Below are 13,515 nucleotides of genomic sequence, written 5' to 3'. Positions count from 1 at the left end.
CATCCCCAGTGGCAGGTGTGCAAGAGGCAGCTGGTCGATGTTTTTCTCTCATCAATGTTTCTGGCTCTCTGTCCTCTCTCTTCCTCTCTGTAAAAAATCAAAAAAGAAATTTCAATCGTTGATATTTGTCTCTGCTGACTAATGAGATTAAGTAAAAAGGAAGTGAAGAAATGGAAACTGACTCAGTCATAATGTGCGTGCTGGATGTATTTGAAACAAGCCATTACCTCTAAACGGAAAAGCACAATGTAGGTGTTTTTCACGTGAAAACAACGCCAGGATGTGCTGGCCCTGAAGGTGTGCCGGGGACCAGGGCTCTGTGAGGCTTCTGTGAATGGCGTGCGGCCGGGATGCGGAATGTGAACCTCGTGCGTGGTTATGGTGAAGACACTGGCCCAGAACTTAAATAAACCGGCTTCCCTGAAGGCAGACAAGGCTGTTGCCTCCCAGTGAATGTCCTGTCCACCATGTGTGAGTTTGACAAGCTGTATTTGGTGCTGTGGCTGTAAGGTTTTACAATATATATTTTATTGATTTTTCACAGAGAGGAAGAGAGAGGGATAGAGACTTAGAAATATCAATGAGAGAGAATCATTGATCAGCTGCCTCTTGCACACCCCCTACTGGGGATGTGCCCACAACCAAGGTACACGCCCTTGACTGGTATCGAACCTGGGACCCTTCAGTCCTCAGGCCGACGCTCTATCCACTGAGCCAAACCCGTTAGGGCTGAAAATAGATTTTAAAATAAGGTGACCAGTGCAGGAGGCAGCTGATCGATGATTCTCTCTCATCAATGTTTTCTAACTCTCTATTCCTCTCCCTTCCTCTCTGTAAAACAATCAATAAAAAATATTTTTTAAAATCTATTTTCATTGATTTCAGAGAAGAAGGGAAAGGGAGATACAGAAACACCCACGTAGGGAGGGAATCCCCCTCCTGCACGCCCACACAGGGGATGGAGCCCACAACTGGGGCATGTGCCCTGACCAGAATCGAACCGTGACCTCCTGGTTCCTAGATCAATGCTCAGCTACCGAGCATACCAGTTGGGCTGGGCACATTTTACAATCCTTATCAGCAATGCGTGAGTGACCCAGTCACCCATGACCTTGCCGCTCGATGTCACTGCTTTTAGCTGAGCTGTTCTGAAGGGTGTGTAGAATTAATCTGCATTTTCCCGAAGGCTCAGGATGTGAGCCACGCCTCATTGGTGCATGTCCTCTTCAGTGACTCATCTCTTCATTCTTCAGTTGTCTCACTGGACTTGTTTGTTGTTATTGTTTTTACTGTTGAGCTGTTGTTTTTTCAAATAGATTTTTTTAATTTTTAAAAATATATTTCTTTATTGATTTCAGAGAGGAAGAGAGAGAGAGAGAGAGAGAGAGAGCGAGAGCACAAAACATCAATGATGACAGAGAATCATTAATTGGTTGCCTCTAGCACATTCCCCACTGGGGACTGAGCCCATAACCCAGGCATGTGCCCTTGGCCAGAATCGAACCTGGCACCCCTCAGTCCGCAGGCCAACACTCTATCTACTGAGCCAAACCAGCTAGGCTCAATTAGATTTTCTTTTTCTTTTCTTTATTATTATATTTTTAGTATTGATTTCAGAGAGGAAGGGAGAGGGAGAGAGCAATAGAAACATCCATAAAGAAAGAGCATCAGAGGTGTGCTGCCTGCTGCACACCCCCTAATGGGGGTCAAGCCCGCAACCTGGGCACGTGCCCTGACCGGAATCGAACCCTCTGCCCTTCACCTGCAGGCTGATTCCGTGCACAGAGCCATGCCAGCCAGGGCTTTCCGGAGGAGTCTCCAGGCCTCTCGTCTCCAGGGGCGGCAGTGCTTTGCTGGAGGTGTGGTTTGCCTGTCTGCTCCCCGTCTGTGCCTGCAAACACCCCTCTTGGGATTCGAGTTGGACCTCCAGGTCAGCCTGGGAGGACTGGTATTGGTTTTGATGCTCTACCCATGAGCATGGTATGCCTCCATCCTTTAGGCTTTTGTTGTGTAACTTTTAGCATTCAAGTCCTACGTGCATTTGCTAACCTCACATACAGGGACCGTTTCCTATGGAGTAATTAGCTGTGCGTGGCATGTGTCTGACTTTGGCTTCCACGCCCGGCCACGCGCTGGCTCTCGCCTCTATCCTGGGCCGTGCTGAGCCCCACACAAGGGCCTAGGCCTGGGAGGAGGGGGAATCTGAGCCTGAGCCCCATGGGGGTGAGCTGCAGGGGGGAGGGCCCAGGGGTGAGCCGCAGGGGGGAGGGCCCAGGGGGTGAGCCGCAGCGGGGAGGGCCCAGGGGGTGAGCCCCAGGGGGGAGGGCCCAGGGGGTGAGCCGCAGGGGGGAGGGCCCAGGGGGTGAGCCCCAGGGGGGAGGGCCCAGGGGGTGAGCCTCAGGGGGGAGGGCCCAGGGGGTGAACCCCAGGGGGGTGAGCCCCAGGGGGGTGAGCTCCAGGGGGGTGAGCCGCAGGGGGGAGGGCCCAGGGGGTGAGCCGCAGGGGGGTGAGCCCCAGGGGGGAGGGCCCAGGGGGTGAGCCGCAGCGGGGAGGGCCCAGGGGGTGAGCCGCAGGGGGGAGGGCCCAGGGGGTGAGCCCCAGGGGAGGACCCGCTCCTCTGCCCCAGCCCACAGGCCTCTCACACACAGAAACCGTCCTCCTCCGCGTGTTTTCCCAGCTGAGCTGCCCGCACCGCCGCGGGGAGCCGCCCGCCCCCTGCCCTCCGGCCGGCCCGGCCCGCCCTCCCTTCCTGGGCGGCGACTGCTCGCCCGCCGCCCCGGCCCCTCGGCCCGCCCCGGCCCCTCGGCCCGCCCCGGCCCCTCGGCCCGCCCCGGCCCCTCGGCCCGCCCCGGCCCCTCGGCCCGCCCCGGCCCCTCGGCCCGCCCCGGCCCCTCGGCCCGCCCCGGCCCCTCGGCCCGCCCCGGCCCCGCCTTCCTGTCCGGCCCCGCCTCCCCGTCCAGGTCCCGCCTCCCCGCCCCGGGCCGCCTCCCCCGGGCCGGTCCCGCCTCCCCGCCCCGGGCCGGTCCCGCCTCCCCGCCCCGGGCCGCCTCCCCCGGGCCGGTCCCGCCTCCCCGCCCCGGGCCGGTCCCGCCTCCCCGCCCCGGGCCGCCTCCCCCGGGCCGGTCCCGCCTCCCCGCCCCGGGCCGGTCCCGCCTCCCCGCCCCGGGCCGCCTCCCCCGGGCCGGTCCGGCCTCCCCGCCCCGGGCCGGTCCCGCCTCCCCGCCCCGGGCCGGTCCCGCCTCCCCGCCCCGGGCCCGCCTCCCTGTCCCGGTTCGCCTCCCCCGGGCCGGGCAGGGCAGTCGGGCTCCCCGCTCGGTGCCGGCGGGCCGGTTGGGGTTCCGGGTGGAGGGGTGACCCGAGGACCTCCCCACGGCTTCCAGGAAGCGGACCCGGCGCCCTCTCCGCACCGGCCCCGGCCCCGGCCCTGCCCCCGGCCCCCGGCCCCCGGCCCCTGCCCCCGGGACTGCCCGCCATGGCGGGGCCCGCGATGGGGCCCGAGGGGGACGCCCCGGGGCCCCCCACGCCGCCGGTGCCCTGCGGGCTGCGGGGCTACCGCGCCTACCCGCGCCGCTGGGTGTTCCTGCTGGTGCTCAGCCTGCTCAGCGGCTCCAACGCCACGGTACGGCCCGGGGGCGGGTACGGGAGAGGGGGGTTTGGGGGGCGGTACGGGAGAGGGGGGTTGGGGGGCGGGTACGGGAGAGAGGGGGAGTTTGGGGGGCGCCGGGGGCGGGGACCCAGCACCGGAGCCCCTTCTGCTGGCCGTGCGGTGTGGGGTTCTGTGCTCTGTGGTGTCTGTGAGGTTCCCCGAGGCGGCCAGAGCCCGGACCGATACAGGCATCTCCCCCCAATAACCCCACACGGGGGCGGGCCTTCCACGGGCCCCCTCCTCCCCACCCCTTCCTCTGCCGCTGGTGCCCGGTCGCCCCCCTGGCTTCTGGTTCAGTTCTTGGGCCCTCAGGGGCCCCCTTCCTGCCCGGCCTGACCTCCTCAGCCCGGCTGGGGGCCCGGGGCCTCATCACTGCCCTAGACCAGGGCTCAGCCCGCTCCTGGGGGCCAGCCCCCAGCCTCTGGGCGGCAGACTCACCCCTGAGCCCCCAGAGGCCTGTGCCCCCGCCCCAGCCTGCCTCAGGCAGGCAGCTCTGCCCGGTTGGACCCGCCCCCATGTCCCTGAACTCGGGCAGAGGGTGGGGGCCTGGAAAGAACGGGCCCTGGGCTCTCCGGCTGGCCCAGTAACCGAATGGGGAGACGGGTCACCAACATGAACAAGCGCCTTGAACCGCGTGTGCCTGTGGGAACACCCACACGCAGGGGTCAGAGAGCACAGATCAGTGAGGTCCAGAGGGCTTTCCAGCGGAGGAGGCCAGGCACCTGGGATTTGGGGCAAGGGGGGTCACTGCAGGATGGTAATTGTCCGGGACGGGGTTCCCCTGCTCTCCAGCTGATAACGACATAAAGCTGAGGGGGCCCCTCCCGCCGAGGGGCCCTGTCCTGAGCCCACACCTGACCCACAGGGCTGCCCCAGCCCGCATCTCCCCTGGGGCATCTCACCTGGGGTGCCACTGCTCAGCCTCCCACACACCTGCAGGACCGGTTGGTCGGCAGCCTGGGGCCTCCCTCCCTGTCATCCTGTAACTCCGCTGATGACCAACCCACCTGGTGACCAACCCACCGACTGCTCTGTTCTGCCGGCCACCAGCTCTGGGAGGAGAGAGGGGAGGGTGAGGGCGGGAGGGGAGGGGGCTCTGCTTGGCCAGACGGTCTGGAGAGATGCCGTGTGGTCTGTGCGGACTCAGGCGGGCAGGAGGCAGCCAGGCCCCCGGGACTCTGACCCTAGAGATCCGCTCCCCTGCTCTGTCCTTTAAACGGGGAAGAAAAGCCTGGCTGGCGAGGCTCAGTGGTTGAGTGTCGACCTCTGAACCAGGAGGTCATGGTCAGGGCACATACAGGGGGCTGCAGGCTTGATCCCCAGTGTGGGGTGTGCAGGAGGCAGCCAATCAATGATTCTCTCTCTTCACTGATGTTTCTATCTTTCTCTCTCTTCCTTTCTCTCTGAAATCAGTAAAAATATTCTTAAAAAGAGGAAGAGAAGGTGGCTGTTGCAGAACCTCAGGCATGTGAGGGTCTGTGGTCAGAAATCTGTCAGGAAGTTGGGTCCCTGCCTGTGGCTCCGACTCCTGGGTTCTGTCCCATGGAGGACTGGGAGCTTGGGGTTGTGACCCCTCCCCTGGATCCATCGGCCCCCTCCCTCCTCCCTCCTGCAGGACCCTGCCCCCTCAGGGGCCAGGTGGCTGTCACCTCTTTCAGGAAGCCCTCCCCCAACCAGTGTCCCAGTCAGGCCAGTCCCACCCCCACCCCCTCCGGCCACACTCATTGTTTGCTGGAGGTCCGCTGAGCTTGGAGCCTCTCCCTCCCAGACACCCCCTCTCCTGTGGGGAAGAGGGGGGCTGGCCTTGGGTAGGCCCCCACATCCAGGTGTTCCCCGGACACATTCAGGTGGAGTGCTTTCCGGGCTGTCTTCTGTCCCAGCCAGTACCCACCCCCGTCTTCCCCTGGGCCGGCCACAGCTCTTCCCCCTGCCTCCTTCCCCATCCCCCCGGACACCAAGCGTCACCCCGGACGTGCTCCCCTTCCCGGCCTGTCCCTGCCCCGGCGTCAGGGCCGCTGGCTCCGCCATCCCAAGGCCTCTCCCAGCTTCCATGGTCCCGCCACGCCCGGCGCCCGCCTGCCGCACACCTCGCCTCCCCCGCAGCTCTCGGCCTCTCCTGGCAGGGTTAGTCCCGCAGGGCCCTCGTCCTGCGACTGCCCCTTCTGCCGGTAGGACATGCCTGCAGGGAGAGCGCTGTCCGCAGTCCAGGCGCTGTCTGACCGCCACCTGGCGGCCCTCCTCGGTGGCCAGGGGGAGACCCTGGCCATCACGGGATGGCTGGACACTTGCTCGGGCCAGCCGGCTGCTCCAGGAGGCGGGGCCCTGGTGCCTGTGGTCCCCGGGCTGACCCCAGCCTGTGCCCGCAGCTGTGGCTCAGCTTCGCACCTGTGGCAGACACCGTCGCCCTGCACTTCCTGCTGTCCACCGAGCAGGTCAACTGGCTGTCCCTGGTCTACCTGGTGGTGGCCATCCCGGCGGGCCTGGTGGCCATCTGGATGCTGGACTCCGTGGGGCTCCGCTGGGCGGTGAGCTAGACCCGTCTCAGGGCGGCTGTGGGAGGGCGGGCGGCCATGGCCCCTGCCCGGCCAGAGTGCCCGGGCAGAGCTCCTGACTGCTCCCTGCAGACTATCCTGTGCGCGTGGCTGAACTTCGCCGGGAGCGTGCTCCGCAGCCTGCCCTCCATGATCAAGGGGACCCCGGCCCCGTTTGCCTTCCTCATGGGCGGCCAGAGCCTCTGTGCCCTGGCCCAAACCCTGGTCATCTTCTCTCCGGCCAAGCTGGCCGCCTTGTGGTTCCCTGAGCACCAGCGGGCCACGGCCAACATGGTTGGCACCATGGGTGAGTGAAGGGCTGAGGCTCAGCGACCGGTCCGGCCCCTCTGCGCTCCCCGGGCTTGGAGACAGAGGACTCCCCTGTGCTGGGGACCCAGGCCTGACGGGGGTCTCTGTCCGTCTGTCCGTCCAGCAAACCCCCTGGGCATCCTGCTGGCCAACGTGCTGTCTCCTGCTCTGGTGAAGAAGGAGGACGACATCCCCATAATGGTGAGGGGGCTCCCGGGGTCCACCCACATACGTGTGTGTGCCATGCATGCACGTGTGTTTGTGTGGTGCACACACGTGTGTATATGTGGCATATGTTTGTGGTGTGCATGCACATGCCCGCTATGTGTGTGGTGTGTATATGTTTGTGTGGTGCTCACTCATGTGTTTGTGGTGCCTGCACATTTATGTGGTGCGCACACATATCGTGTGGTCTGTGCACACGTGTGTGTTTGTGTGGTACACACATGCACAGTGTATGTGTGGTGTGTGTTTGTGTGTGATGTGTGTGAGCAGGAGTGTTTGGCTCTCGTGTGCACACGTGTGTCCACACGTCTGTGAGTGTGTGCACCTGCCCCACCTGGCAGCCACCCGGGGCAGAGCACTCAGAGCAGCTCTGCCAAAGCTGGGGCGGGGGGCAGCCGGACGGCAGGCCCGCCAGCCCGGGCTCACCCTGCTCACGCCACGCAGGGAGGTGGGGGAGGTGGCGTGGAGCCCGAGCGGCGTGCCCAAGGGGCCTGTGCAGGGCGTGTGTCTGCGGGCCTGCGTGTACCTGCACACGCATGTGCCGCGTGCACACCCTCCCCAGCTGGGCGTCTACATCATCCCCGCCGGCCTCGCCTGCCTGCTGGCCACCGCCTGCCTCGGGAGAGCGAGCCCCCAACCCCGCCCTCGGCGGGGGCTGCCCACTCCAACTCGGAGAAGTTCCTGGACGGGCTGAAGCTGGTTGGTTTGGGGCTCTGGGGCCGGGGCGGTGTGGGGCAGGGGAGGCGGGGGAGGGGTGGGGGGGAGGGGCTCCCGGCTGGGCCCCGCTGAGCCGCCCCACCTGCCCTCAGCTCGTGAGGAACAAGGCCTACGTGGTCCTGGCCGTGTGCTTCGGGGGCGGCGTCGGCATCTTCACCAGCTTCTCGGCCCTCCTGGAGCAGATCCTCTGCGTGAACGGCTACTCCAACGTGAGTGTCCGCCCTGCTGGGCAGGGCCGTCACCCCGAAGGCTGCCTCTGCGGCTCCTGTGTGTGGCCTGGAGTGACCGCCCAGGCCCTGGTGTCCACATCTGGGCAGGGACCTCCTGTTGTGGGCGCTACGGAGGTGCTGGGAGTGAGGGGTCGGTGCCAGACACCGTCTCGGCTGTGGGGCCGTGGAGGGGGGCTGTGCGGGGTGGGCTGGGGCCGTGGAGGGGGGGCTGTGGGGCCGTGGGGGGGGCTGTGCGGGGTGGGCTGGGGCCGTGGAGGGGGGGCTGTGCGGGACGGGCTGGGGCCGTGGGGCTGTGGAAGGGGGGGCTGTGCGGGTCGGGGTGGGGCCGTGCGGGGGGTGCACGCCGTGGGCACCCCGGGGAGGCCCTGTCCTGAGGGTGCCTGATGCCGGGCCCCCGCCTCGCCTCCAGGAGTTCGCAGGCCTCTGCGGGGCGCTCTTCATCGTGTTCGGGATCCTGGGGGCGCTGGCCCTCGGCCTGTACGTGGACCGGACCAAGCGCTTCACGGAAGCCGTCAAGATCGGCTTCTGTCTGACCTCCTTGGTGTGTGTGGCCTTCGCTCTGGTGAGTGTCCCCGCAGCGGAGGCCGCCCCCGGGAGGATGGGAGCTCCTGGCGTGGGCGGCCGGCCGCCCGCCGGGCACAGCCTCCTCGGCCAGGCCCCGCTCGGCCAGCTGGAGCGGGCGGGCCTGCAGGCCGGAGTCCGGCCGGGGGCCTGACGGCGCCCCACGTGCTCGCTGCCCAGGTGTCCCAGCTGCGGGGACAGACCGTCGCGCTGGCCGCCGTCTGCTCCCTGCTCGGGCTCTTCGGCTTCTCGGTGGCGCCCATCGCCATGGAGCTGGCGGTGGAGTGCTCCTTCCCCGTGGGGGAGGGCGCGGCCGCCGGCCTGGTCTTCGTGGTGGGGTGAGTGTGTGCCACCGTGTGCGGGCGGGACGGGGCTCCCGGCCCGTGGGGGCGGGGCTCCCGGCCCGTGGGGGCGGGGCTCCCGGCCCGTGGGGGCGGGGCTCCCGGCCCCGTGGGGGCGGGGCCGTGCCGGCAGGGTTGAAGGCCTCGTGGCTGTCCAGGCAGGCCGAGGGGGTGCTCATCATGGTGCTGCTGACCGCCCTGACGGTGCGCCGTGCGGACCCGTCCTTCTCCACCTGCCAGAGCGGCCAGGACCCCCTGGACTGGAAGGGTGAGCGTCCCCGCCCACGGGAGCCCCCGGGACGCAGGTGAAGAGGGCAGGGCCTCGGCCTCCCCGGACCTCTCTCCACGGGCCCTTTTGCTGTCCCTGGTGGGTGGGTGGGTGCTGGGTGCCCCCTGGGCAGGGGCAGGATGGGGTCAGAGGACAACAGGCAGAACCCAGCTCAGCGTGATGGGAGCAGCCCTGAGGCCCTTACCAAGCCCACCCTCTGTACCCGGTGTGAGTCGTGTTAACACGAGATCAGGAAGCCCCCGTTGGGGTGGCTCAGTGGATAGAGCGTCAGCCTGTGGACCGAAGGGCCTCGGGTTTAATTCCGGTCAAGGGAACAGTCTCCTCTCCCGTCAGGGCACGTGCAGGAAGCAACCAATCAATGTGTTTCTTCTCACATCGGTGTTTCTGTCTTTCCCTCTCCCTTCCACTCTCCCTAAAGATCCATGGGAAGATATCCTCAGGTGAGGATTGAAATGAGACCAGGAAAAGAAAAAAGAGATGAGAGAGGGCGGGAGGCAGAGAGAGGAGAGACACCGGGACAGTCGGGTGTGGACCCGGGCCCCGAGACCGCGCCTGGGACCTGCTCCTGGCCCGGGGGGCTGGGTCGGGATCTGGCCTGGCCGCTGTGGCCGTGGTCAGCGGGGTCGCGGGGCCCTGCTGGCTCCACGGCCAGGCCTCAGGCGGCTGCTGTGTCCGCAGTGTCCATGCTGACGATGGCCGGCCTGTGCACCCTCCTGAGCTGCTGCCTGGTCCTCCTCTTCCACACCCCCTACCGACGCCTGCAGGCCGAGGCCCGCTCCAGCCCCTCCCTCCAGGACTGCCCCCCCTTCCAGCAGGCCCGACCCCCGACCCCCCCCCAGGACCCCGGCAAGTACCCTGCAGGGGTGGCTCGTCCCTAGAGCCTCCCGGACGGCCCGGGCTGAGGGGCATCTGGGAGGGAAAAGCCGGGAGAGGCGGCCAGGGCAGCCACCCTTGCGCCGGGCGGGTCCTGCAGGGGCACAGGGACTGCGGCAGGCACAGTGCGGGCGCAGTGTAGGGGCCTGGGTCCTGGGGAGGGCACAGGGCCCCCCAATGTCGGAGTCTGGAGCGCGCGGGGGTGGGGAGGGCCTTCCCTGAAGGAGCCCATCCCAGAACCCCTCTCAGCCTCGGTCACCACGTGACCCGACACCCAGCCTCATGGGGACGGGGTGGCCTGGGTGCGGATGGGTGGTCCAGGCTGCTCTTGGGGGGAGCGGACGGAGGGTCCCCCAGGCCCTCCAGCCCCAGGTGGACACTCCCCTCCCCACAGGCAGGCAGGCTGGTGGGTTCAGGTTTATTGAACTGGCCACAGCGCTGGGGGTGGGATGGGGTGAGGGCACCCTCACTCCTCCTTCTTCTCCCCGTGGGTGAGCACGTAGCTCAGCGCCTTGTAGTCCAGGTTGCCTGCAGTGTCGATCTTTGCAAACTGCAACATCTGGTCGACCTGCGGGCAGGGCGGTGGGTGTCAGCCCTGCAGGAGGCAGAGCAAGTGGGTCCTAAGGGGTGCGGCCTGAGGGTGACGGGTCCCCAACCCCAACCTGCTCCGGGCTGGTTTCTGTGCTCGTGGGAGTGAGGGGGGGTGGGGGTCTGCCGCGGGGTGTCCCACCCACACCAACCCTCCAGCCTCTCAGGGCCAGGGCCCACCCCCAGCCAAGCCTGGGGCCCCCGGGCCAGACCTCCTCCATGGTCATCTTGTCGGCCTGGGACATGAGCAGCCGCTTGATGCTGAGGACAAGGAGGGAGGCACCGGGATAGGCTGCTCTGGAGAGAGGGCCAGCCCTGGCCGGTGTGGCTCACGGACAGAGAGCCAGCCTACGGACCAAAGGGCCCTGGTTCCATCCCGGCCGAAGGCACATGCCGGGATTGTGGGCTCGATTCCCACGCGGGAGGCAGCCCATCAGTGATTCCCTCCTATCACAGATGTTTCTATCTCGCCCTCCCTTTCCCTTCCTCTCTGAAGCCAATAAAAATATATTTTTAAAAAAGGAAGTGTCAGCACCGGACAGCTGGACAGCGAGGGGGGCCGTGGGAGGGGAGGGCCAGGCACCCAGACTGGCCTGTGCCCAGGGCATGGCCCAGGGAGCCCCAGAGCCAGTGCGGGGTGTGTGGGCGGGATTGGTGTGCCCTCAGTGGCCGTGGAGGACTCGGGGGAGCAGGTGGGGAGGGTGGGGTGGGCTCGGTGCCCCTCAGACCCAGAGGCCACACTCACTAGTCCTTGTTGATGCTGCCTTTGCCCTGGGGTCCAGCATTTCGAAGCCATTCAGGATGGTCTCCTCAGCATCCATCCCGGCCACAGAGGCTCCGGTCCGCTCCGCCCTGGTCCCCTCCCACCCTACCCCCCACCCCACCCTCCGTCTGCCCTCGGCCCGACGGCCCCGCTCCCAACAGCCTGGGGGACCCGGGCAGCTCCCGCCCCGGGGGCTCCTCTTGGGCCCTCACTGCCCGCCGAGGCCCAGAGCCCGGGCAGCACTCGGCGAGGGGAGGGCCACCAGCGGCCAGCGGGAGGCAGGGCTGGGCTGAGGGGGAGCGCCCAGCTGGGGGGGATAGGGAAGATGTGGGGCCACAGATGTGGGTCCCAGAATGCCGGCTCCTGGCTGTGGCACGGATCTGACTTCCCGTGCAGCGTCGGTTTCTGAATGAACGGCCCAAGGCTTGCCGGTCAGCTTCTCCCCAAACATGTTGGGGAAAGGGGTGAGGTTGATGGGCCCGAGGCCGCCTGCAGCATGGCGTCCAGCTCCTCGTCCTTCACGTTGGTCCTGCCTGTGCACACACGGGGTCAGGGGCAGCCCTGCCTTCGCTGACGCGTGCACTGTCCCTCCTGGCAGGTGCCCGTGGGGCCGCCCACCTCCCTCGTCCTCCCGGTGACCCCAGGACAAAGCGGGGAGGGAGGCCAGCCAATGGGGGCGCAGGTTCTGCGCGTGAGAACCCCGAACTCTGAATCCGGGAAGGTGGGCTGCTGAGGAGGGGAGGAGGCCCCGGGCAGCGGGAAGGCCTGAGGGGCCCACGGGGAAGGCGGGTGGGAATCCCTGCAGGTGGAAGCGGCCTGCCCCCCCCGCCCCTGCGCTGGGCTGCGGGCAGGACGCCTCAGGCTGGGAACAGTGTGTCCCCCGATGGGGAGGACGGGGAGCAGGACCTGCCTCCAGCTCTCACCCCATCTCGGCAGTGGTGTCCCTCCCTGGACCTAGTCCCAGCTTTCCCATCCCCCCGGCTCTCCGCCTCCCTGTGCCCTGCGACACCCTGCCAGCCCTTGCAGTGCAGAGGGGAAGGCTGAGGGCGGGCTGGGGGGGACTCCGCTTGGCACCCACCCAGGGAGGCGTAGGTGTCCTTCAGGTCCTCCTTGTCGAAGCCGTCCCGGTTCTGATCCATCAGCGTGAAGGCCTGGAGGGAGGCCACACATGAGCCCGGCGCCCTGCTGCCTGCCCGGTCTCCCGTCCCCGTGGCCCCCGGGGAGGGGGGCCTCACCTCCTGGAACTCCTGGATCTGTGTCTGCTCGAAGTTGGAGAAGACGTTGGAGGAGGCCCCCTGTGCCCGCAGGGCCCCGCCCTCCCTTCTTGGTCTTCCTGCTGGCCTGGAGGGGACACGGGAACACGGGTGAGGCTCGGGCCGGGCCTGGGGGGGACATGCAGAGGAAGGGTGGGCCAGACTGCAGTGGCCAGGGTCTGGGCCCACAGGCTGGGCAGCTCCAGGTGCCGGTGAGCATGGAGCCCTGAGAAGGTGCACCTGACGTTGGCCCTGTGTCGTCAGCAGTCCCACTGGGAGCCGGCTGGGGGTCCCAGGAGCCAGCGGACTGCGCAGGGGGCCGGCGGCAGATGGGTCCTGGGTACCCCGCTACGGTGACGGCCAAGACCCGTCTTCCAGCCCCAGACTGTTACCGGGCAGCCTCAGGGCACAGATGCCCCGTGCCCGGCCGCCAATACCTGTGTGCACCCTCACCTTGTGTGCACACCCTCACCTTGTGCACACCCTGTGTGTGCACGCTCACCTTGTGTGCACACCCTCACTGTGTGTGCACGCTCACCTCGTGTGCACACCCTCTCTGTGTGTACACACCCTCACTGTGTGTGCACGCTCACCTCGTGTGCACACCCTCACCTTGTGCACACCCTGTGTGTGCACGCTTACCTCGTGTGCACACCCTCACTGTGTGTGCACACCCTCACTGTGTGTGCACGCTCACCTCGTGTGCACACTCTCACCTTGTGCACACCCTGTGTGTGCACACTCACCTCGTGTGCACACCCTCTCTGTGTGTGCACACCCTCACTGTGTGTGCACACCCTCACTGTGTGTGCACGCTCACCTCGTGTGCACACCCTCACCTTGTGCACACCCTCTCTGTGTGTGCACACCCTCACTGTGTGTGCACGCTCACCTAGTGTGCACACCCTCACTGTGTGTGTACACCCTCACCCGTCACACTCAATGGAGCTCTCGGGCACCCCTGCCCGGCTGCCCGCCCGTGCACACTCACCATGCCGGGTCTGTGGTGCGATGGTCTGTGCCCTCCCTGTCGGGCCGCCTGTCTTAAGCTCCTGCCCGCTCCCCCAGGACAGCTCGCACGCTGCCTGCCACTCCCTATAAGGACAGGCCCGGGCCCCCCGGGGACCGGACAACTGCCGAGTGAGCTTGGTCGTCAGCAGTGACTCCGATGTCCCCTTCTGCCCCGCCC

General features: G+C 66.6%; 2 protein-coding genes across 2 annotated transcripts; one reads left to right on the top strand and one right to left on the bottom strand.

Moving 5' to 3' along the window:
- The first annotated feature begins 3,218 nt into the window (after nucleotides 1–3,218).
- On the top strand, nucleotides 3,219–10,851 carry SLC49A3 (solute carrier family 49 member 3). Its single transcript, XM_084907460.1, is given in 11 exon segments — nucleotides 3,219–3,619; nucleotides 6,013–6,171; nucleotides 6,271–6,484; nucleotides 6,611–6,687; nucleotides 7,274–7,328; nucleotides 7,331–7,410; nucleotides 7,521–7,637; nucleotides 8,068–8,220; nucleotides 8,400–8,557; nucleotides 8,719–8,828; nucleotides 9,528–10,851. Coding segments are annotated over 11 exon segments (1,470 nt in total). The 5' UTR covers nucleotides 3,219–3,472; the 3' UTR covers nucleotides 9,728–10,851.
- MYL5 (myosin light chain 5) lies at nucleotides 10,189–12,386 on the bottom strand (the record flags this gene model as incomplete). Its single annotated transcript, XM_084907461.1, is given in 8 exon segments — nucleotides 10,189–10,290; nucleotides 10,523–10,571; nucleotides 11,056–11,083; nucleotides 11,086–11,119; nucleotides 11,489–11,556; nucleotides 11,559–11,602; nucleotides 12,148–12,224; nucleotides 12,309–12,386. Coding segments are annotated over 7 exon segments (390 nt in total). The 5' UTR covers nucleotides 12,213–12,224; nucleotides 12,309–12,386.
- Between the last annotated feature and the right edge of the window lie 1,129 nt (nucleotides 12,387–13,515).

Source organism: Pipistrellus hanaki (assembly GCF_964339955.1).
Source record: "Pipistrellus hanaki genome assembly, contig: scaffold_92, whole genome shotgun sequence".
In the NCBI taxonomy this organism is placed as follows: Eukaryota; Metazoa; Chordata; class Mammalia; order Chiroptera; family Vespertilionidae; genus Pipistrellus; species Pipistrellus hanaki.
The sequence above is the reverse complement of the archived record's forward strand: the minus strand, read 5'-3'. Positions and strand labels throughout refer to the sequence as shown.